Here is a 24,840-nt window from a genome sequence, read left to right as displayed (position 1 = left end):
GTTTGTCCTCTTGTCCCCACCATTGCTCCCAACTCGATTCAGAACCAGAGCAAGAACCAGGTTGGACCGGATTTGTCCCGTCCTCATTAAATACCGGGTCGAAAGCAGCTCTCACAGTGGCCAACTGTATATCTTTTCACTAGAGCGGTTTTGGGAGTGAACCGGCTGATTCGGGGTAGTTGAGCGTGGCCGATTTGCCTCTCAAGAAGAAGGCAGCCAAGTCATAGGCATGTGCAGCCATCTCGGCCAACATGAATGAACCGAGCCATACTTTGGTTACATTGTCTTTAAATGTGACTGATGGAGATGTGTCCTCTATCCAAAGAGAAATGGATGGTCCATTTCCGATGATCTGATAAAATTCCCGTTGATATCGACTGCAAGGTTGAAAAGAGCTGCTTGATTAATAAGGCTTCGTTAAAATCGGTGGGTTCAGATTTAGGCCCTAAACCCGACACCTGCACATTCTTCAGGCCTCAACTTTAGATGGTCTTGGGCCCATCAAGTAGATTGGATCTTGGCCTGTGCTAGTATTCACAAATCAACTCCATGGAGATCTTTTTTTTTTGTGTGGGAATAACGGTTCTCAATTTCTCATATACATTTGGGGGGCCCACATCTGAATAATCATGAAAAAAGAAAATTTGGAGATGGGACCACCAATGGTTCCCACATGGGCCGAACCCAATTTTGTGGTGAAAGAAGTGTCGAGAGAGTGCATACTACTCCCTCGATTGTTGGGGGTGATCCAGACTCATTTCATGCACCTTTGCATCTAATACAATATTGACATTCATTGCACGATTGGTGTCATTTTTCTTTATTAAGATGGTGTTTTACCAGCTGAGCCACCCTTAAAAACACCAACACTTCCAATTAGGAAGTTAAGAGTTCAAATCCCCTTGGTAAGGGCAAACCGTCTCCCCTCCTTTATATTATGTAATACGCCAACCCCAATATATAAAATCTCCTATTCCAAAAATGAACCTAGGTATGAGTTGGAATTATTTTGGATCAGCTCCATGTCAAGGAAGAATGATATGCTCTCCTAACATTTTTTGAACCATACAATAAGGGTTGGACCCACACAAAAATTTTACTTATGATTTTTGTAATATTTATAAACCCCATCATTATGTGTAGTTCAAAAGTGTCAGGAAAGCACATTGTTCTCATTGATGGAGAGCTTATCCAAACTCTGCAGAATATTATGCTCTTATTTACATTTATCTTTTGCTTTAAATAAATAAATAAATTCATTACCAAAAAAAGAAAATGTGAGGAACTAGAGATGATGCAAAAGCATAAAAGGCAAGCCCATACAAAGCAAACCAAAGGGCTCAATTAATGAGCAACAAATAAAGGCAATGAGCCTAGCAATTACCTATGAGCAATGAAGAGAGCAATTGCGAATATTTTTTTTCTTACTTCTCAGTGACTTGAAGTTGGAGACTTGAAGTTAAGGATAAAATCTCCGCTGATTTGGTGATACCCTTGTTGGAGCAATTGCTCTTTCTCAACGTTCAATGTGTCGGCGATATATCACCATGTCGCTAGGGGGCGACATGACTCCCCCCAGTGAAACGACTTATTCCAAAATCGCTCATATAGTCATATATCACCGAAAAGTCTGCAATATATCACGGAAAGTCGATTTTTCGGCAATATATTGTCAAAATCACCATATTTAATAGAATTTCATTCGATTTTTGCCAAAGTGGCATAGGACCTTTACAGACTCCGGGGCACTGCCCCCACACCCCCGCTAGGGTGCCTCCCCCTATCCTCGCCCGCTCATTGGGGAGTGGGACCTAGTGTCCGTCAACAACAAAATGTGGAGCATGAGCCATACTCAACATAATTGTATAATGAATTGTAGAATGTGGTACTTCTCTTCAATAGATGTGTATTTATGTTCTCTTTACATGTTTACACTAGTTTATAAGAGTTTCCAAACTTGCAGTTTTGCCCGCATATAACCAGGCACGTGTCAATCAGAAATTTTAGATTAAGCATTGTTGTAGGCCAAAATAATGCTCTCAATGTGTTTATTGACTTTAAATTAGGCTACACAACAAGATTCAAGCAAAAACAAGCCTAAATATCTCCAAAACCAGGGGTCGAATTTTTATCAACACCTTACCACTAGTCGCCGATATATTGACAAAATATTGCGTGTCATAGGCTGTAAATATTTTGCCGACATGTCAAACCTTGCCCCTTCTACAGCTCTCACTGTTGGAGATGGACATAGGAGTTGAAATGTTGGTCTCAATGGCATCTTTAGTGGAGTCCTTTCCCACTTCTTTGCACTTATTCACTTTGTCAGTACATAAGCGCCCCTCCCTTGAATGTAGGATGATAGAGGCTTGCTAATACAATCTCCAATTTAAAACGGATTTGCAGCTGATTTCATACCCGTCTCTCTCTCTCTCTCACTGATCCAACCCACCCAACCACCTTGTCAGTTTGTTCCATCAGTACTAGTCCCTGAAAACGCCAGGAATTATTGCTCCATGAGAGGAGAGGCGCATTCAAGCCTAATTTCATTACCAACAGACGAAAGTTTCCGGAACTGTATTTACCCAAACACCCTTGAGTTTGCTATTTTATGATCTCTTAATTAATTAAAAATTGAGAACTGATCAAAGAGAAGTGGGAAGTGGGAAGTGGGAACGGCTATTATCTATCTAGTACATATATCCACAAACCCATTACAGCTTAGCAGTAGCAGGGTAACCTAAAAACAAGTTAATACATTATATTAAAAAACAAACAGGATAATTAAAGCCTCATAAGGGCATTCTGGGTATCAGATAAAAAAGTCCCCAAACCCATGAAAATCCTATTACTATTATATATATCCAGTATCTAGAACCCAGCAGCTATTACAACTAGGGGCTTGTACGAGTAATACGAATCATTCTAGCAGGGCAATCTGGTAAGTTGGCTTCCGCAATAACCCACTGACCGCTCTTCATGAATCATGAGAGGACACGAGGAACCCGTTTGGATCAAAAATTTCCCCCGAAAAGAAATCTGAAGCCATTGAATCTAATTCGAACCTCAACGGACTATGGAGGGGTGCCTCTTTCACGTCTCCAAACAGATCCTCTAGTTCTTCGTCTTGTCCCCACCATTGCTCCCAGCTTGAATCAGAACCGGACCGAGAACCAGGTTGGACCTGATTTATCGTGTCGTCGTTAGATACCGGGTCGAGAGCAGCTCTCGCAGCGGCGGACTGTATATCTTTTCGTGACGACGAGAGCGGCTGAGGAAGCGAACCGGCCGACTCAGGGAAGTTGAGTGTGGCCGATTTGCCTCTCAGGAAGAAGGCAGCGGAGTCATAGGCACGTGCGGCCATCTCGGGCGAGACGAATGAACCGAGCCAGATTCTGGTTTTCTTCTTTGGTAAGCGAATCTCAGAGACATAGCGACCCCAACTCCGTCGACGAACTCCTCTGAATGGCATCTCTGACTGGCCGGACCGCTTCTTCGGAGCATCTTTTGATATCGAATCTGGTTCTTCATGGTTCGTTCTCTCTACACTAGCTTTTTCTTCTGCTGGAGACATCAGGAAGGAAGAGAGAGAGTGATGTGGAGCGAAGAAGAAGAAGAAGAAGAAAAGCAGATAGAAAAGAAGGATTTCTGGGGTTTTTGTAGTGTTGTGGGTTTGCATAGGACGTAGACATCGAAGAGATGTTATAGCTGGCAAAATTGGAGAGCGGGACCAACCGAGAATAGATTGAAATGACTTTGAAATGGTACGCTAGGACAATCTCGTCGCGTCCATAATTACCCAAAACTGACCCCTTCAAATAATTAATGCCCTCATGTTCTTTCTTTTTTCTTCTCTTTTGTTTTTTCTGTTTTTTTTTTTTCTTTCATTTTCCGTATTTATTAATTTTACATTCATGATTTCTTGATAAAATGAAATAATAATAACCACGGTATCGTATCCGCCAGGGGTAATTACAAATAATAATTATATGAATGAAGTGAGGTGCAACTGGTTTGGTAGGTTTAATTATTTTCTTATAGTAAGTAAGCAGAGACATGCATGCAGAGAACTTTATAAATACCAAGACTCACACACACAGAGTCGTCAGTCGTAACTCATACGCATGCATGCAAAGAATTAAGAAATAAATTAAGTGGGTAAGTTAATTAAGAGACAAAGGAAGAGAGAGAGAGAGAGACGGGTGGCGGCTGTGGGTAGTTTGGTCATACGAGAAAAGAGACCATCTAGATTTAGGCATCTATCTACTTGGTGGGCGGGGGTGTTTACGTGTGTGTCTCTGAAACTATGAGTGATCAGCGACGACGCGTTAAGCCAGCTGGAGACGATGAAGAAGAGAAGAGCAAGGGGTGAGTGACAGAGTCCATAGCGTGTTGACTCAAGTCATCATGGACCGGATAAATGCATGAATATTCTGGATTTGTGGTTTTCTCTATATCGTATTATCATATGCAGTGTACACATTTTGGATTATAAATGTGATTTTTGATAGTTAGTTGTCATCTCAGATTCTCATTGCATGCCTTCTTGGCAACGCCATCATTCTGTGTTTTACTTTTTACCTATTCTATTCCCCAGTTTCCACATTTTCAATCAACACGGCGCGCGCGCATGTTGTTTTATATCGGGGTGGGGGTGGAGTCCAGATCATCTCCTCCCTCGTGAGTGCTCTTCGACGGCTATTGATAACAAATTACGAAACGCCCACAGGATTAAAGTGATTATTTTTTTTAAATATATATTTTATTAGTTTTTACTTATGAATCCTACATAATTTGTGGTTGCAAAGTTATCGGGAGAGCACAAACTTGGGGGTGTTGGGAAGAGTTTCTCTCTTGGTTTCGAGGAATTCTCCAATCTTAACGACATACTATGAGATTTGGTATTTGCTTAACTAAACCAACCCTTTGGAATTTCAATTATTCGTTATCTACTTTTTAGATAAGGTTATGTTAGCTAGCTACTTAGGTGGCTAATTATAGAAATTGTTTAGTCATCTATCAATCCCCATTTCATTATTGACAATACAAAACATAAAGATGCATCGAATATAGGATGAGAAATGATTAACCCTAGATTCTTCTTGGAATTTCACTGCATGATGCAATGCCATCAATTTTAAAAAAGTGTTAATTGACAGGTTATACTTTAACATGATTATAATACCTAGATTATGATCATTCTTCTATAAAATAAAAAATAATAATTACGGTCATTTTAATACTATCTTTTTTTAGTAAGAATAAATGGTTACAACTTGAAATGTACTTATTTATTAAAAAAAATTGAATTTATTATAATATATCTTATGCTTAATTGATGAGACTCGTGACAAAGACTGTTCATATTTAATGTCCTTAATATCGTTAGGTGTTCGTTACAAAAAGTTGTCAGTGGAAAATGCAAATCTCGTGTTAGATCATTATTTAAAAGTGAAAAATATAATTAACTATATTAAATATGATAATACATTTACAAGTACTGGATATGACTTACATTGTCTATTACGATATTCAAAAACTTATTCCTTAAAAATATATATATAGATCTTACAAATTGAAAACTCAAGTTACATAGGTTCTTTATCATCTAAGTGATTGAAATGAATTGTAAGCATAAATAGCATAGAAGAATGTGGGTAAATAGTATAAAAGAATATTAAAATAAAGACTAAGGATCACATATGTATTAATGATTGAATGTATATCATAATTATTCTAAAATTAGGTAATCTTAAAAGAGATTCTTCTCTAAGTTGATCTCTTTATGAGATTTATTTTTATTCAATTAAAAATTAAATTATTGAGAGAGAAAGAGAGAGGGCAAATGCTCAAGTTCATACACTACTCATTAAAAAGAAAAAAATATTAATGAAAACGTATGGAAAAAAGCACTATCATGCACAATAAATGTGATATGAAGTTTTATATATGTTCTGTTTTTGAAGAGTGAATAAACATGTGTCATGGATAAATAATATCTCTTTTTCATCTTTTTTGGTAAAGAATAATATCTCTTAATACAAGTATTATGGTTAGGATGCAAAGTTTTAAACTCATTGAACAAAAAATAGGTGAACATATATAAAGAATAATTGATTTTGGTTTCCTTTTGAAAGCATATTATTATTATGTGGATGGTTGAAGAAGAATAAATGCATGATATTTTAATTGTGATTTTTTTTCTCTTGATATATTAGATATTCAACACAAATAAGAGCAAAATATTTACATGATGGGATAATGTTGAAGAAATGTATTGTATGTATGTTAAAATTAAAATAAAATTAAAAACAAAATGTAAACTCAAAAAAAAAGGTAATATGAATGCATCTAGACTTGTAAAAAACCATGAACCTCGATTGTTTTTAAACGATGCTTTTTCTGCAACTAATAAAGAGCATTAGCGGTCACAGTCCAAATGACATATAACTGTAATGCAGTTGGACACATTATTAAAAAGACAGTGCTTTATCTGACATCGCTTTAATTTTCGGTCTACATGACTTTGCGTCTACTCACCACTTTAATTGTATCCTTCTAGTTGCACCGACGAACAATTATTTCATATTGAAAGTTGATAGTTATTTTTTCAGGCAATTTACAAGATAACACCACTTTTATGTCTCTCTAGAACATGTCTTCAAGACCAACAATATTAATTCACAATATTTATGGCTTTAATATAAATTTTATATACACACTTCATTGATAACTTATTCATGTTCATCCTCAGGCTAAGCTCTTAAATAGATAGAATTAAAACTTACTTTTATTAGATCAATTGTTTTCTTTGTTTGGTTGATGACTAATGGTCATCACTAGACATGATGAATTTGCAACTACGACTAACTTCTACATCTAACAATATTGGTTAAGAAATATTTATTAACACAAAATAGAAAATTTATTTATATATTTCAGCTATGTACTTATTGCTAAATAAATGTTCAATTACTGTGGCATGATAACTATCATTTATGTTCAATATCCACTTGTAAGAACATTTAAGTAATTCTGTTGGAATAGATTTTGACCAAAGTTTGAGACTTCATCGAGAGAAAGCATCTTGGGAGAAATTCCTAGAAACAACAAAATGCGTGTTTGCAACGAATTTTGGTTGATTAATATTCCATCTCATCTTATATGAGGACCCGTTAATCCATAAAAAATAAAAATTAAATAGACACTACAGATATCTTGGACTTAAGGAGTTGAAGCATTATTTAGAGTTGCAACAATTGATTAACAAGACCGGGTAATGGAAAAGACATTATAAGTGTGCTTCACGATCAAATAGAGGCAATTTGGAACTCCCAAAGGAATATTGGAATTGTTTCATCTTCTAGAATACGGATAACAAGGTGGAAGCGGCTAGAAGTATGATGGTTTAAGTGCAACGTTGATGCATCTACTCGCCAAGGTGAATATAATCAAGTAGGAGAGATTTTTCGAAACTAAGAAGGAAGTTTTATGGGGTGCTTTGTTCGCAGAGTCGAAAAAGAAAGCACACTTGAAGCTTAAATGCAAGTTATCTATGAAGATATAAGACAAGCTTTTGAAAAAGGTATTCAACCTCTTATTGTGGAATCAGATTCAGCTTACGCAATAGACTGGCTTAAGCCATGTGCTATAGTGCAAGAAAAGGTAGCCAGGTTAGTTTTTGCTATTAGAGACTTTATTGGTATTAATCGTAGCATCAGGCTTAACCGTGTGTCTAGAGATGCTAACATTGTTGTTGATTGGATGGCAAAAAAGTCGACATCTTTGGAAAATCCTTCGCAATTCCTTCAGAATATTCCTCCTGGTTTAGAGGAAATCCTTCAGGCAGAGAGATGACCAATTTGTTTTTGCTGCTTTCTTTAGGTTTCTAGTCCCGTTTTATGTACCGGAAAAAAAAATTTTCAATTATCAACAGGAATGCTGACGTAAGCATGACGACTATTAAGTAAGTGATATGTAGTTTGTCTCGAGGAATAATTTTTTTGGTAAGTGCCACGAAGAGAAGAATGTCACGATGACAAAATGACACCCTTCTCCGATAATACAAGTACGACTACGACCTCTATATATAATATATGGACATGAATGCTTTATATGTTGTTTGTCATGAGGAATATTTATGATAAAATTGTAATCTTCTCTATTGATGCAAGCATGATGTTTGTATCATATTATAAAATATGGACATGAATGCTTTATATGTTGTTTGTCATGAGGAATATTTATGATAAAATTGTAATCTTCTCTATTGATGCAAGCATGATGTTTGTATCATATTATAAAAGTACAAACGTAAAATACATGATAGTGTTTTTGTTTTCATAAATATTCTTGTCTATTCAATTCATTGAAACATGTCAAAAAGTATAACTATCATTCATAAATACAATATTAATTAATAAATAATTATCATAAATTGAACATGAATTCACAAGACATGGTTCAATTTTTCCCCTCCAAAATACTCTTGCCTATTCAATTCATTAGATATTTAAATCATGAAAGATGTCTAAATTTGTAACTATAATTCATACACACAACAGTAATTAATAAAATATTTTAATAATTATTATTAATTGATCTAAAAATCAACTCAAAGAAAAATATAAAAAAATAAAAATTATATATATATGAAATTCAAAAACACATCACATGTGCTTGTGCATGTGTGTCATTACTCGAGAATATAAATATGTGATATGTTGTTTGTCGCTGAGAATATATTCCTTTTTGTAATTGTCATGAGAAATATTATTTTTTGGCAAGTGTCACGAGCCATGATGAATACAACTTCTTCTATAGATCCGATTCTCATCATTTTGGTACTAAAGGCGTTACTCCTCTTTGAACTAGCTTAAGAGTATTTTTTTGATGTTGCTTAAGATCCTGCTTCAAAACACGTTGGTAGAAGTTGTGTCATCTAGAATCCTACAAGATGTTTTGTGCTAGCACAATCAAAATTTTATTTTTGTCTATTTGCTATTGCGATGGAGTTTGAGGCTATTAGAGATTGTCTATTTGCTATTTTAGACCTTTATATTGCTCATGTATTACTCAGGTTGTCTTCTTGATTGTCTCATCACCATTAAGGCTATAAATGGCCAGGCCATCGATGTCGACTGGTCAAGTTATGGCTTAGTCCAGGACATCATTCGTTGCTTTCATTCTCTTGAATATGTTTGTTTTCGTTATATCCCAAGGGTTGTAATGGTCATGCTGACTTCCTAGCCTGGGGTGCTAATTGCTAAGAAGTTATAACTTAGTCGAATTTAGCAACAGTCTCTACCAGCTGGTTTTATACATAATACTTTTCATTCCTATAGTGTCACACTGCAAAATCTAATATAATTTTTTACTTATTTCCCCCTCACGACAAAAAATAAGAAATTAAAAAAATAAAAAAAAAACCCCTCTCCGATCACGCGTTTTGAAGAATCCATGCACGTGAATCTAGGGGCGGAGCAGGAGCTACGCCATGAATTGGTTCGACGATTACACTCTTGGGAATTCGGATGGGCTGGACTGGTTTCTTAAATAACGACCTTAAAATCTTGGGCTTGGGCTTGGGCCAGTCCAGATAAACTGAATTAATTCAATGGCTGGGCTAGAGTGCATTTTGTTATTGGCTTGGGCTTGATGTTACACTTCGTTGGATTCTTACTCGAACGCTTGTTAGTCTGGGCCTAGTTTCACACCATTGCTAGTGTGGCCCATTAACACTCTTAAACGACATTACAATTGGCCTAGGTTTTACGGAAAAGACTTTCCCTGGTCTCTGTCACTCGGAAATTTATTCAATCCATTCATGACAAGGAAATGAACCATCAATTTCCTGGGTGTAGTTCTCAACCACGCACTATCCCCATATGTGTCCCAACATCACCATCTTGTGATGGCTGGTCCCAACATCACATCAAATGGTTGAAATCCGTTTATAAGTCACACCAAATAGTTGTGATTAAATTAAAAGAAAAAATGTTGTGATTTGTAAATGGATCTCAACCTTTTGATGTGCTGTTGGGACAATTGTCACACATCTACAAAAAAATGAATGGTCCATTTCTGAACTGGATATTAGTCCCTTGTCACATAGTGTTGTTGTTCTTATTTTCATGTATAAATAATACTTGTCTTTATTTTAAGGCCCAAAATCTTATAGTGGCCTAGGTTAGTCTTGGCTTTTACTTGGGCTGAGTCTGGCCCAAACCTCTCTGTGTTGGTGTGAGTTGGGCTAACGTTAGCCCAGCCTGCAAAGAGTAACTGTTGGGTCACTGCCTTGAAGCCCAATTCCCCAACCTTATGTATATGAACAAATATAACACATGAGGGTATAGTCGAGATGAATCTCAGATCTGGCTTAGTAGGTGGGCCGAGAACAACTGAACCTCAGATCTGGCTTTTGTTTATGTGTTATGGCCAAGAACCAAAACTAGCCCATCATTCTTTTGGCAAAGAACGGAAAAGCCAACGCATACACTATAGAGACACGTGTACATGTGTGATCTTAATGATCTTATGAATACCCTTGTGTTGTACACCAAACACAAATGAAATAAATTTTCAGATTTATCTTTCTCTTTATACACACACAAGCATTACTGTGAAAGCAACTTCATAGCTCAACGGTAGAATGAGGGGCGGCCCAAGATAGGGCAAACCAACCACTCTTATGAGTTATGAATCAATGAAACAGACGAAATTAGCATTCCTACGTTTGACACTTGGAAAGCAAACCTCGAAGAAGCCAAAGGGGTTCTATGGGTGAATGAGCACCAAAGCATTCCTGTCATGGCATGCATGGGCTCCATTTTGCAACGAGGAACTGTCATTGGCATGTCATCAGAAGGAATTGTAGTCATCTGGGCCCCCTGATAATCTTTTAGCCAACATAGTGGCCGGTGAACACTATCATGGAAAACACATTGTTTGCAGCCATTAGTGTTGGGTCCTGGTGGCAGAGCTTCAAGAGAAAAACATGTATGAGACATGTTCCCTTGTGAAAGCTAAATGTTTGAGGAAGGAATTAACCAGAAGCATCTTCCCCACTATGGGTTACAGCACAATCAATTGAAGGCTTGAGAAGGAAAGAAGAGAGAAAGCTTTGAGAGTTATATGGGAACAGAATCTCATTCTGGCTGCCTGGCCCCTGTGCCCATACTGTACATGGTTCCTCACTGAAGGGTCTACATGAACAAGAAAGAGAGAAAACCTTTGGGAAGCAAAATAGAGAGTATACTATTGTTGTAGAGACTTCCATATGTTTCAAATACATATATCACATCATAATAGCAGATGAACTTTAGAAAGAGTTTTTTTTTCGCAAATCAAAGTATAAAGCAACACTTCCCACCACACTAGCTACAGAATGTCAACTCATGGTGAAATGCATTTGGATCTTGGACATGGAATTTGACCTAACTTCCTTTTGGATCCTTGAAATGAATCAAGTAGAATAAGACATTTCGACACTCAAAAAGGTCTACCTTGTATATTAATTATTAAAGAAAGGAGAAAAAAAGGAAGCAAGAAGGAAAGTCTAAAGGTTACAACTTACAAGCTTATATATAAAAAGGGTTCCATAAAGTGGGTCTAAACCAAACATGGCATTCACTACCTTTATGTATGTATATCTATAAGTGCTTCTAATCCTTTTCTTTATACAAGAGTCAAGAAAGAGGTGAGAGAAGAGTGAGGGAAAACATTAGGATGATAACATTATTTAATATCTAATATTGTCATCTGCAACACGCTTGGAAGAGCTGAAGCTTTGGTGCTCAAATTCTTCAACATATGAATCATGTGGTGGAGTCGGTGATAGAGATGGGTTTGGAGAATACCATCTTGACCAAAAGAGATAATTAAAGAAGTTAATAAAGCTAAGGGCAGCTAGAACCCAGTAGAAAAGGTCTAGCCTATCTTTGTTGAGATCATTGTCACTGAGCCATCCTCCACCAGATGAATTTGAGGTGATCTTGTTCACTAGAGAGACAAGAAGTGAGCTCAAGTAGAACCCAAATGAGTATGAGCAGTAAGTTATGGCTGTGAGAAATGCTTGCATCCCTGATAAGGACTGTGTATAGAAAAATTCAATGAGACCAACTGCAGTGAACATCTCTGATACTCCGAAGATGATAAACTGTGGAGCAATCCAGAAGATAGAGAGGATCTCTTTAGAATTCACAGCTGAGTTCCTTCTCTTGTTCTCTAATAGGGCAGCTGAGATCATGGAGAAGGTACCGAAGAAAAGGCCAACCCCAATTCGTTGCAAAGGGGAGATTCCAGAATCCTTTCCTGTAAACTTTCTGGCAAGTGGGACAAAGGCACTCTCATAAAGAGGAACTACAAATATGAGAATGATGTAAGGAATAGACTGAAGTGAAGCTGGTGGGATTTTGAAATTTGTTGTGAGCCTTGTGTCCATAGCACTTCCTTGCTGAACTGAAAATGTCTGGAGTTGAGCCAGAATGGTGTTGAATATAATGGTGCAGGCAAAGATAGGTATGACAGAAAGGATTGTTTTCACTTGCTCAACTTGGGCTACAGTGCATAATCTCCAAGGGCTTTCCTCAGTTTGAGACCCGTCTTCGATTCTAATGCAGGCTTTGTCCAAGTACCTGAAATTTACACTGAAGACATGTTAGAAATGAATGGACACAAACACACACATCAGTTGCTAGTATTTTTGTAACCTCCCTTCCCTTTCACCCCAGGACTTGGGAGTCCCAGTTTGTCAGTCTTATTTGATTTGTTTGGGTAACCAAGAGATGAGATTCTAATTAACAAGATATTGGTAAAATATCCAGACCTGAACTTATCAGTGTGTTGGGGATTCTTGGCATTGTTCAAGGCAGAAACTCTGCTGCTGACTACATTTCTCTGGCTTCCATGGAGCATCTCAGAATTAGCTGGGCAGATTTGTTTCCTTTTCAAGAATGCAGCAACAAAAACCTGCAGAGAGAAATATTAAAGTCAAATAAAGAGGGAGAGTAGGAGAATTACTTAGATTGATACACAGGCAGATATCCTTTTTCAATTCTAACTTTACATGCTATCATGACTCTGCAAAAAAGATGTCTCTGTCTTTCCAAAATTTAGGTTTTTAAAAAAAAAATTTAAAAAGCTCTTTATCAAGAAACATTTTACTGAAATAATAATATCATATCAAACATTATGATCTTATTGAAGTTCAAAAAGTAAACAAAAAACGCAATAAGTAAAATCCATGATGCCTACTAGAAAACATTTTCATTGTCAAGAAAAACCACTAGAGAAGTTAAAAGGCCTCCACCACAATAAAGGAAAGTTCAGCACAAGCCAACCATGGATGAGAAAAATGCTGTTTGTGTATACTTTATGACTTCTTCAGAATGTGGGTAAGGAAATGATTTCACTCCCAAAAATTCCCCATCAAAACATGTTCTCCAAATAAGGAGAAGCACAACTCCAAAAAGATAGACCACTTTGTTGAGAAAATATAGAGAAAGATAGCTATAAAGTGGCCACTCAATGAAGGGATAGAGTCTAGTACTTGAGCAATTGGAGTCAAAATGCTTCCACAAGGGGGTTTGTTCCTGTAGAATAAGGTGCCAGATATCAAGCTTGTCACGCCCAAAGCCATGGCAGCAGCCGAGAGTCCGAACCCAACATCCATCCCTGATCGAGTCTGAACCCACACAAGAAGAGTGAGTGCAATTAGCTCTCCAATGCAGAAAGCGAAGTAGGCAGCATTGAAGTATGTAGAGAGCTTCTTGGATTGCTTTGGATCCTCCTTCTTGAACTGATCAGCTCCATGAGAGATCATGTTGGGCTTTACGCAGCCACTCCCTAAGGCCACCAGATAGAGTGCTGTGAAGAAGATTAAGGCCTTGAAGCCCTTGGCTGGCTCACATTGCTCTACTATCATGTTGCACTGGGGTGGCCTTAATACAGGGAGATGGGCTTGAATTGAAAGTAAGATAAAACCCTGTATTCACCACAAACACCATCAAAGTGAGAACTAATGAATTCCTACTTTATCTTATATATTAAGTTCTCTTTCTATATAAGCCTTTTATTGTGTTGGCTGAAGTTATAAGTTATATAATTTGTAAAGATCAGATACTGTAGGAAAGATCAAAGTGGTAGAAGCCAAAAACAGTTGGAGATACTTACAGAGATTTCCACAAAGCCAAAGATAACCAGGGTCCAAAAGCTTCCAAGGTAGGAATCTGCGAGAAATCCACCCAAGAGAGACAGGAGAAAGATAGTCCCCACAAAATTTGTCACTATGTTTGCAGATTTTGACAAAGAAAAGTGCATCTCATTAATGACATATGTTATGAGATTGTTCCCAACAGCAGCAATAGCCATAATTTCAAAGGTTTGGAGTCCTGGAAAGAAAAAACCATCAGCATATCAGCAACCATTAGCAAACAAATGAAACAGAAGATATCAATTAAACATTCAAATAAATTATAAAAAATAATAAAAATAAATAATACACTAAAATTTCTATGAACTGCTTGAAAAAGCAAACCCAATTGTTGCATCACCAAACTTCAAAGCAGGAGGAAACATTCAGAAATCCAAACAGAAAACAAGACAAAATTTCACATAAACAAATAAGAAACTGTGCAATGAACTAATGAAGGACATGACATGCCAGTAAAACCCACTAAGTAATATTATGAAATAAATCGAAGACTAGCTTAATTCAATTCCCCATAAAAAGATAATCATTTTTTCGCCATTTCTTTTAGTTGCTAAGCTGAGATTTTTGCTAGAGCCAAAGACAGCGTAATGACTATAAACTTATAAGGTTGACTAGTATATAATGCATATGCAATGCATGCTGACAAGAGAGACAGAGAGAGAGAGAAAGACCAAGAACAAGGGCAGCAGCTCTCATTCCACCATGTTTGTCAGTTTTGCAGGGTCTTCCTCTCCAGTTCACAGCAACCTCGTCCTGCACAGACATGGTTTCACCTTTGGATCTCTGTGTCTCAATATCCATTTCTCTATACACTTCTGAGTCTTCTCTTCTCTCCTCTCCTCTGTAACTGTTGTTGCTTTCCTCCAATTCTTCCAATTCCAAACCCAAATTGCTCTGGTTTTGGACAAAACAGTCTCTGGGGAAACCCAAAACCCAAAAGGTAAAAGCCAACTAAAGCGAAATAAATGGTAACTTTGACAACCCAGAGAGAATTTAATGCTTACTTGCCATTACTAAGAGGAGAATGGACTTATCAAAGGGAAAACAACATAAAGAGGAAGAGGGGCTCTAGAGTCTAGATTATGGTGAATTCAAGACAAAGGAGGTGCTCCCTATTTATAGCCATAGATTCAGGCATCAAGAGCCGATTAAAACCTCCCTCTATTTCCTCCTCGCCAAAACATCGGCATGTATTGGCCTCTGCTATTGTCCATTGAGTAAGAAATTGACCCTTGAGTTACGCATTGATAATATAAAATTATCCCAAATACAATAATATATTGATAATATACAGGGTCTTAAAACGTGGAATTCAAGATGGAATCCGATTGGCATTTGGCAAAATTCATCTTCAAAAACAAAAGAAAGCAGAACTATTTCTGACTGTTTCTCATCTGAATCAGCAGATTCACCAAGATTCGATTCTCCCTTTTACCTGAGATTACAAAGAGATCTCTTCTGGGTAAAAGATTTATGGAGACGAAAAAGAAAGCAAAAGAAAGCAGAAGAAAGCAGAACACTATGGTGGAGTGAGAGAAAGAAGAGATGTGGTTGGTGGCTTGGTTCGTTGGTGGACTATACATGTAACACCGATCAAAATCGGAGTATTCTGATTGCTCTGTCACCAAAAATCTGAGGGCCACAAAACATAAAGTCAATATTTATGGTATGATTAGGATAAATGCTACTTTTTCAGGTCAAACTAATAGGCTGCGTCGGTTTGGCATTCTGATCCAATGTAGAAGTAGTGGCTTTTAGGAAAAAATGGTTTGAAGCTTACGCCAGAAATAGTTAACCATACATGGGATATCTTTTTCAAAATTTTTTAAGAATATTGTATAATTTAATGATTCTAGCTTCTAAGGTGTGTAACCCCATTAGTAAGGGGGGCCAATTCGTAGTCACTGGTTGAACCAAAGGTGTTATGTGACTTATGTCGTGACTTGAATTCTTATATTTGATTTTGAAGATAGATTTACATCGATGTATTTTGGTGGGGGTATTCATACCTATTGGTCCAAGCTCTACCGTGTGGTATGGTACAACCTAATTCGATGGATCGACCCTTTACCTTATTGTTTTATTAGGTCAATGTGAGATTTGAGATATTTACCTTAGGGTCTATTTGGTTACATGAGTCTAGAGATTTCAAATTTGTGGAGTCCTAATATATGAAATTAATTGTTTGGTTAACTGAATATGTGGAACGAAATCTGTGGTTTCATCTGTGATTTTTGTGAATGTACAAATATTTAACGTTTTTATAGTAGACATGAAATTTCTGGATTTCACCCCATACCCATAAATCTATAGATTCATGTTTTTAGTGTAAAAAGATGAATTTCTAGATTTCATGAATCTAGAGATTTTCACAACCAAACAGGGATAAATCTTGTAACCAAACAGGCCCTTAAAATCTCTAGATTCATGTAACCAAACAGGCCCTTTAAAGGTTTTTTTTTTTTTTTTTTGGGTAACCCAACATTCATTCAAAGGCAATAGCCGAAGCACCCTGATTACATAGTTCAAGGAGCCAAGGAGTGGAAGATGGCCATGTAGTCCTGCCTCCAAGGGACAAGGCCTTCCTAGCTAGAGAATGAGCAACAAGGTTCACTTCTCTAAAACAATACACAAAAGAACACCGATGAAAGTGGTGTATTACATAGTTGATATCTCTTACAATTGATTGCACCTCAGCAAAACCATTTCCGCACCCGCCATTAGAGCCAATCTACCAATGTAGCATTATCCGACCTAATATGCACGCTGCCAATTCCTTCAGTCACTGCCCATTGCATGGCAAGTAGTATAGCTAAACCCTCCCCAACCAAACTATCCGAAGCTATAATCGGTTCGGATGCAGCATGTAGGATGTTGGTTTTGAGTGAGTTTTTGTATGCAGTTCTAGCAATTAAGTTCACAGAACTTCATTATTTTCTTCTTCTACATAGTTAAAGTTTTCTTCTTTGCCGGTGAATTTAATGCATATTGTTGATAGATGAACCACATTAAATCTCTGTTTTCTTTTCATTGTGTTTTCAATTCTATTAATTTGTATTTTCTTGGTGCTTGTTCTCAGAAAAGGTGAGTTTCGACGTAGGCCTTCAACTCAGGCTACTTAAACACAACATATATTTGGATCGAAACTAGTAAGTTTTTACAGGATATCATAAAGTTGGACAACATATAGTGATCAAACTGTAGCCATTTTGAAATGCTGAACAAGCTATGATGGGAGATCTCATATAAAGTGTAGCACAGGAGATGACCATAAAGGAACCAAGTTCTCATGTTAGGTTCACAGAGAGAACCTATAAGATTATTTATCACCAATCGTACAGAACCCAACCCATAAACCCATGTCTCTTAACTTTCTCAAGGTCATAGATCATCACCCATATATAGATAGAAACATGGTAGGTCTCCATTGCAGTCATCTTCAAGGGGTGACATACAGCTTAATGTTGACCAGACCAGAAACCATTTATACCTAGAATGTAGGCAGAAATGAAACCATGAATCCATTTAATTTACTCCCATGCGCCTGATATATCCTTGTTATGGGTGGGTGCAAATCCAATTGTTGAAACAGTAAACGAGTCAAAGTTTTAGTGGCTTCGGGTTCACATACTGTAAACCATCTTCTGCTGTTAACTAGCTTTCTCTCTCTTGCAGGTGAGTAAACGAGTCAAAGATGGCTGGTTAAAAGATATCAATAAAGGATTAGTCCCAACTTATAGTACTTTATAGGATTATCTGGAGAAAAGAAAGGAGACCAATGGATATGTGGAGACAGTGAAGCATACAATGAGACAAGTCTGTTCATATGACCCCATGGATTATCATTTTCATTTCTTCTTTGCTGGGTTGACATTAACCATTTAACTTCTCACTGGACATATTGAAAGCTCTGAAAGGTCTTCTTCACCATGATATATTGCAAAGGAAGATTTAACAAATACACATGAGACAAATAATCCAATAATGCATCTAATTACATTTTAAAAAACTCACTAAAAAACAAGGCCTACCCTTCTTAGAACCTAAAAAAAGTCATGATGGAAGAATATTTATGGATTATAAGATGGAATTAGGTATAAAGATGCCTTATGCATGCACTAGATTGCCTGCAAATTAAAGCTCTTATTATGATTAAGAAGATTTGATCTTTTCACTAACCATAAGAGGGTTATCCTTTCACATATACAATAGGTATGGTCAAGAACAGACCCCCCAAACCAAGGTTGCTCACATATATTGAAAATGCTTATTATTAATGCTGAAAATATCCAACGAATATGGAAGGGAGGGAAGGTGCCGGGGGTAATATTGATGTGGTTTAAGCTTTTGAAGTTAAAAGGGAAAAGGAATGGTGAGATCGTCATGGCTAGTGCAAGCAACTGTTAGGAGGTCAGCCCTTATTCTGTGGTTAAACGCAAACGAAGGATGCCAAAAAGCTGGTCTCCCACACAAAAAAAGATTCCACCAAACCTTGATAGTATATACCAGAAAGGTTTTCTGCAAAAAGTAGCCTTGAATTAATGGCACTGCAAGCTAACCTTGGTTTGAGGAGAAGGTCCAGCAGATCTGCACCATCTGGTGCTGGGTTTGTTTGCAAAAAATGTTTAGAGCAGGTGGTCAATCTTTGAAAACGAATACCATACAAGAATGGGAGACACACACAACGTGTTATCTGCAACAAAGTGAATTAAGCATAAATTTTATTAAAAACGATGAGAAAAGCTTCCCTGAGTTGCAGCCAACTTCCGTCAAGCTCTCAAATTAACCATTCAAATCTGTTTCAAGAATTTTAAAAAGAAAAAAAGGGCTAATGGAGTGCTATTGAAACCTCAAGCTTACTTTATGTATAATAAAATAATATGCAAGGCTCCAACACACTTTCTGATTCAGTGGCACTTTCTGCTTGCAATTTGCCTGTCCCATTTCATTACTGCTTCTCTTTCACTTTGGATTTCACTTTCTTTCCAAAGTGTGCGGAGAGAAAAAGAGAAGTTTGACAACTTCTCCGGTATTTTTTTTTAAGATTAAATTTGCAATATGCTTTAAAGCTTCTTGTTTTGACAGTTTTTCTAATATATTTGAGAATTTTCAGTTGATACGTGGCAGCGGCTGGTAAGATTGTCGGTAGTTTCTTTTGTTGTTTGTAGACTGTAGCGTGAGAGGGGCATCAATATTTCTCTTTTACATTAAAATTTTCACTTCTGTTATGATGAGTTGTGGAATTTGAGTGCACCTGTTTGTCCAGCGACCAGAAGCATCAATCCTACAAGGGTTGCACCAAGCATTGGAATCAATTAGGGTTCTGTCGCGCAGAGAAATCTGGATATATAGATAATTCCCTGCAACCTAAATGGTTCAGACAAGGTTGTCGAGAAGAATGGCAGCAGAGATATTAAGCTCTTGTTAGTGTTAAGGAAAACTTAGGATGCATGGGGAGACAAAGATTGCAATGGCCAAGTTTGAAAGAGTTTATTCGTCTAGTGAAGCCAGAGTCTTTTCATTCATAACTTTTGATGGTAATGGTTGAATGGGATGAGTGTTGATTCTTTACCCAGGTGGCCATTAGGGTAAAGACCAGTGTTTTTCTCAAATTTCTTCACCACATATTAGGGGTGTCACTCACATCTAATTAAGTGCTGACAAATTGAATCAGAGATGAGATCTAATGAACCTCACTTGGAGTCCCTTTCCTAATATATGATGAAAAAGTATGAGAATAGTACATATATCTACCTTAAGTAGAACTCCAAATGATGAAGTTAAAAGAACCGCATAACTAGGGCTCAAGGATAAGAGAGTTCACCACACAAGCGGATGAAACAAGTTAACTTCCAAGGCAAAAGATAAAACCAGATCCATGGTAAGTCTTTTTTTGTTTTTGGATAAAGGGTTAGTCACATCACTCCTATTGTCCTACGTCAATTCAAGAGTTAATGAAAGCCTATATTAGGCATGATAAGGAGGATTTTTCATCTTTTCCCTAATTGTCTCTCATTTGAATTATTTCCATATCATTTCATCCTCTCATTTGAATTCTTTCCATTCATCATTCTTTACATTTGAATTCTTTCTATACCATCTCATCCTTTCATTTCATCAATATCCTAATTTGATTTTGGCTTGATTAGGTTTCTCTATTAATTCATTTCCATACAAATATTTTCATATATTATATTTACATACAAACATTTCCATGTACTGTATTTCTATGTTTTATATCTTTCTTTTATTGTTCATAGTTACCTAACAACATGGGATGTATGCTGTTTATATATTTGAGGTTCTCCCATATGAAATCATTCAACTATTTTTTTCTATTGAGATTGTTTCTTATTAGCCTATACTGAAGATAAGGATTTACAAAATGACCATTATGCCTCTCTTCATCTGTGACATTTTATTTATTGATCAAGACAATAGTCCTAACCATCCAAAAAAGTTCATTTTTAGTCAATGCAGGATTGGTAGAGTGGTAAGATGATAAGATCTATACTTCCCAGTGGAAAGATCATGGATCGAAGTGTACACAAACTGACTTAGATGAACCTCTGATACCAAAAACAAAAAATCATTTGGAGTAATCTAATCTCGTTTCTTCATCGCTTATTCTCAAGAATATTTTTTTCAGTAAATTTTCAATATAGATTTGATAGATCCATGTTCTAGAAAGAGATAGGTTCTGGGTTTTGTTGTCACTTGAATTCACCATTATGTATTCGTGCCCTCCACATGGTAAAAGTGATGACAAGAAGGTTGATTCCAACTTTTTCCCAACCCATTTTACCTATTTGTGTCCGTGGTGATTGGGACCTGGAAATCTTCTTTTGAGAGTGGCGATTTTCGCGGCCGCCAAAAGCCGAGTTTTTGGGGGCAACCATAGCGTGTCGGCCACAAATGTTATGGAGAGGATGGGTGGGTTTGAAACCTTTCTTGTCACCGATTTATCGTCAGTGTCTATCACCAAACCAACCCGATTCCTAATTTATCGGATACAGATCCGACGGTTCTTTTTATCTTTTCTGCTCTTCATCTATTTCCCTTTTAACTTTAAGACTTCGTTTGGTTGTAGAGAACGGAAGGAAAATTTTCGTAGTTCATTTATATATCATGAAATAGGAATTCTCATAATCCTTTGTAGTTACCTTACGTATTTAAATTACTAACTTTAATATTTGGTCATCTCTGATTCTCTTTATTCCACATTTATTTTCCTTTAATGTTAACAAGTTGAAAAGTATAAAATAACAGTCAATCGGGTCAAGTCACCTCAGTCGGGATTGGTTTTAGAAGTAAACCCAAAGGTACCTTGAGTACGAAGGAACTCGACGGTTATAAGAAGAAACACAATCCTGTCAAGTTCGAGATTGACAATCGTACTCCACATGGGAACTGGAACTGTAATTAACTCAGATTGAGGGAGAAAAATCTTACGATCGAACAACTACAAATAGGACTTATGAATTGATCCAACAGTAGGCAATGAGAGATAAACCCTATATAAATCAAAGCATAACACACACAAAAAAGGTAATTAAATCGTTTCCTCTATTTAATTCTTCAATTAAGCTCTGCAACTCGTTAGAGCTTTGTGGTGGTGCTCTTATTGACTTAACCACCAGAGGTGGCTTCCCGACCATAGAGTCTGCCCACATTTGATGCTCGTTTTGTAAGAATCCAAAGGCCTCCAACGATTGAACAATTCTCAAATGCATCAAAATAAATAGAGATTATTACACTCTCATTATGAAATTCAATGCCAAAGATATCATGATTGCCAGTTAAAGTGTCTGTTCTGTTTAAAAAATTTCACCTCATTTGTCTTTGCTTCACTGTGCAACTAAAAAAAGTGTAAACATCTTCAGATTATAAGAGTTGTCTTGTAAGTGTTCAAAATTTCTCAATTCTTTCCATAGGAAAAAGTAATCCCATTAGAAAACTTGAGTTTAAACCCGTCTTGTGCTCAAAATAAAATGGTTTAAGAAAAAAAATCATCATGATGTTAGGAAAAAATATTTGGATTAAAAGCTTGTGCATGAAGACATTTCCTTCTTCCTCCCCTCCTCTTGATCAAGGATTCAAATCTCGCATATCTTTACTTTTTGCCATAAGTTCACTTCCCTAATTTCCCACCATGTAATTAGATAAAATTTTCTTTTCCACAAAATAGAAATAGCAAATTTGGTGGGCAGTAGTAACTTAATTATGTGTTTTGTTGATTTTTTTCAACAAAATGTATATTTTTTTATTCTTATTTTTGAAAGAAAAAAAGAAATTAAGAACAGTCAATCCAATTACTATCCATCATTATCATTAACCTTAGAAAAATCATTCCTCCACAAGAAAAAGATCAATTTGTTCTTGATTCTCATCACCATTTATATATTAAAAAAGTTTCTAGAATTTCATCCACTTTTCTTCCCACAAGTGACTTTTATGTCACCCACTTCTTTTGTTTTTCAAAATAAAAGCTAAAGTATATATTTTCTTTTCTTTTTTTTTTTTTTAATAGACAGACAAGTCAACTTGGTTGCACTCACTTGTTTATGAAAAATTTAAATCTATCTTCAAAAGAAAAAGAGAAGAAAACATTAGGCTTCAAAGTCGTAAAATTTGGTTTTTACCATTTTATATTTAATATATCATGTTGAGTTCCTAACTGAGACAATTTATATCATCAAGATGACTAAATGTATGCCTTGTGGTGATAAGTCTTAAAAGCTGGGGAGGATTTTTTCTCAAAAAAAAACAATGGAAATATTAATATGTCTCAACAAGAGTCGAACCATCCTCTTCATTAAGACTCTAAGAGGTGTTGGTTTCACCACTAGAACAGCTCTGCATTAGCATTTTTTCCTTCACTTCTAATAGAAAATGAAAGGGGGGAAAATCTAGAAATAAAATGAAAGCTCTTGTTATTAAAAAAATAAAAAATAAAAATTGAAGGTTTTCACGATGTCCCTATTCATCTCAACTTGGGAAACTGAAGAGCTCTTATTAGCTCTTCGAAAGATTCCAACGATATGATATAATATATTTTATACTTAATACAACAGATTTTCACCAACAAGATAAGAGTAAATCTGTAAATGGTGTTAGGGACACTGAGTTAGACACGTGTATTTGATTTACTATATATATCTCTCTTTGTATAGTTCCCATAGACAATGAAAGAAAAAGACAGTTAGTGTCACTTCTTTCACATGGTACGCCATCACTCGTTTGCTTTTCGTACGAGGGTTTGTCAGTGGTTTTCGCTTGTTTTCTGAAGTGGTTTTACTTTCTGCTTTCCCATTGTTTTCTTGCGTTTCCTCGCTTTGTTCTGGCGTGTCCATCCTTCCTCTTCGCGTGCCCTTCTTCCCTATCCGTCTTCTTGATGTCATTTGTATCTCTTCGCACCCGAATTTTCTTTTGGCTCATTTTTTCTGGTTGGCGCCGTGGTTTTCGTGATTGTTCGCCTGTGTTCTTGGCGTTGTGGGTGGCACCCGTGCTTGGTTCCGTGCTTGTTGCGGTTGCCTTTCCTGTTCTTGGTTGCTTTGTGTTCTCCAAAGCTGGGAAAATCTTGTCGATGGGTTTTCTCACATCCGTAAGCTCGTCCAATTTGAATTCATTTCTTTGCATTTTCTTAACAAGAAGAATACTCACTCTCTTAGTGAATACTCCACCCTTTTACTCTTTGTTGCTTGTTTGTTTTTGTTCTGTCTCCCCTTTGTTTTGGGTGGCTTCCTTCTTCGTTTCTTGTTTCGTTTACCTTCCGTTTGCTTGGCACTCCTTTCTGTTTTGTTTATCCTCCTCGTGTCTCTTTGGTCTTTGGTTCCCTGTTTCCTGTCTTCGTGCTTGCTTCTTGTTTGTCCCGCTCTCTTCCTTGTGTTTTCTGGGGTTGTGCCGTCTGGGGTTCTGTCTTCCTCTCTGTTTTCTTTCCGTGTGTCTTTTTGTGGGGTATTTTCCTTTTCCTCGGGTCTTCTTCTTGTTCGTTGGTCTTGTTGTTGTTCTTTTGGGGTGGACCTCTTATCTGATCATTGTCTCCTCTTATTTCGGGTTCCTTCATCTCCTATTTCTTCTTGCACTCCTTGGTTCTCGCTCTTTTGTGGGTTCGGCCCCTCGGTTGTCCTCTGTTTCTGTCGTTGGGCCTGTTTTGCTCCTCGTGGCGGGTTGCTCTCGCTGGTTTGTCTCTTTCTCTGCTCGGCGGTTCGGCTCTTTGTTGTCCTTCTCTGCTGGGCTTTGTTCCTGCTTGTCTCGTGGTCTCTGTCTCTCCTGTGGTTGGGTTCCTGCTTTGTGTTGGGTTCTGTTGCTCTTTTGTGGGTCTTTCTCTGGCTGTTTGATTTTTGTGTGGGTTCTCCTTCTTCTACTCCGCCCCTTGTGTCCCTCGGCCCACTCGTTCTCCTTTGTTCTGGTTCTCTTGTTGGTGGTTCCCCGTGGTTGGTTCCCGTTGTCCTGGTTCCCCCCGTGTTGGTTCTCTTGGTTGTTGGTCGCCTATTATGACTAGTTCATCTATGGTGCTTCCTCTTTTGCCATGCCCCTGGGTGGTTCCGTGCCGGGGGTTCTCCTTCCTTGCCTTGTTGCTTCCCTCTTCCTTCGCCGGTGTTGGGCCTTGTCTCCTGGTTGGTTGC

The 24,840-nt window shown here is 37.1% G+C and overlaps 2 protein-coding genes across 2 annotated transcripts; both read right to left on the bottom strand.

Annotated features, from left to right (window-relative positions):
- Window positions 1-2,682: 2,682 nt before the first annotated feature.
- Window positions 2,683-3,654, bottom strand: LOC149026914 (ethylene-responsive transcription factor TINY-like). The gene has a single exon (XM_089157255.1). The coding sequence runs from the start codon at window positions 3,572-3,574 to the stop codon at window positions 2,978-2,980; it is 597 nt and encodes a 198-aa protein (XP_089013381.1). The 5' UTR covers window positions 3,575-3,654; the 3' UTR covers window positions 2,683-2,977.
- Window positions 3,655-11,475: 7,821 nt separating this feature from the next.
- LOC149026913 (protein NRT1/ PTR FAMILY 4.3-like) lies at window positions 11,476-15,666 on the bottom strand. Its single transcript, XM_089146125.1, has 5 exons — window positions 14,884-15,666; window positions 14,173-14,390; window positions 13,550-13,984; window positions 12,827-12,969; window positions 11,476-12,635 (listed from the first exon to the last, which is right to left on the bottom strand). Exons 1-5 carry the CDS (start codon window positions 15,011-15,013, stop codon window positions 11,741-11,743), a joined length of 1,821 nt encoding a protein of 606 aa, XP_089002251.1. The 5' UTR covers window positions 15,014-15,666; the 3' UTR covers window positions 11,476-11,740.
- Window positions 15,667-24,840: the final 9,174 nt, after the last annotated feature.

The sequence above is a fragment of the Hakea prostrata genome, chromosome 1 (genome assembly GCF_041222555.1).
Source record: "Hakea prostrata isolate BN-2017 chromosome 1, UWA_Hpros_2, whole genome shotgun sequence".
In the NCBI taxonomy this organism is placed as follows: domain Eukaryota; kingdom Viridiplantae; phylum Streptophyta; class Magnoliopsida; order Proteales; family Proteaceae; genus Hakea; species Hakea prostrata.
This window is presented reverse-complemented; position numbering and strand designations above follow the sequence as displayed.

Excerpts from the sequence above, each read along its gene's own strand:
- LOC149026914 (XM_089157255.1), bottom strand. The coding sequence starts at position 3,574 with ATGTCTCCAGCAGAAGAAAAAGCTAGTGTAGAGAGAACGAACCATGAA.
- LOC149026913 (XM_089146125.1), bottom strand. The coding sequence starts at position 15,013 with ATGGATATTGAGACACAGAGATCCAAAGGTGAAACCATGTCTGTGCAG. Across the intron at positions 12,970-13,549 it reads TTTTGACTCCAATTGCTCAA|GTTTTTGTTGCTGCATTCTT; the intron begins GTACTAGACTCT and ends TTCTCTCTGCAG. Across the intron at positions 12,636-12,826 it reads CAACACACTGATAAGTTCAG|GTACTTGGACAAAGCCTGCA; the intron begins GTCTGGATATTT and ends TGTAAATTTCAG.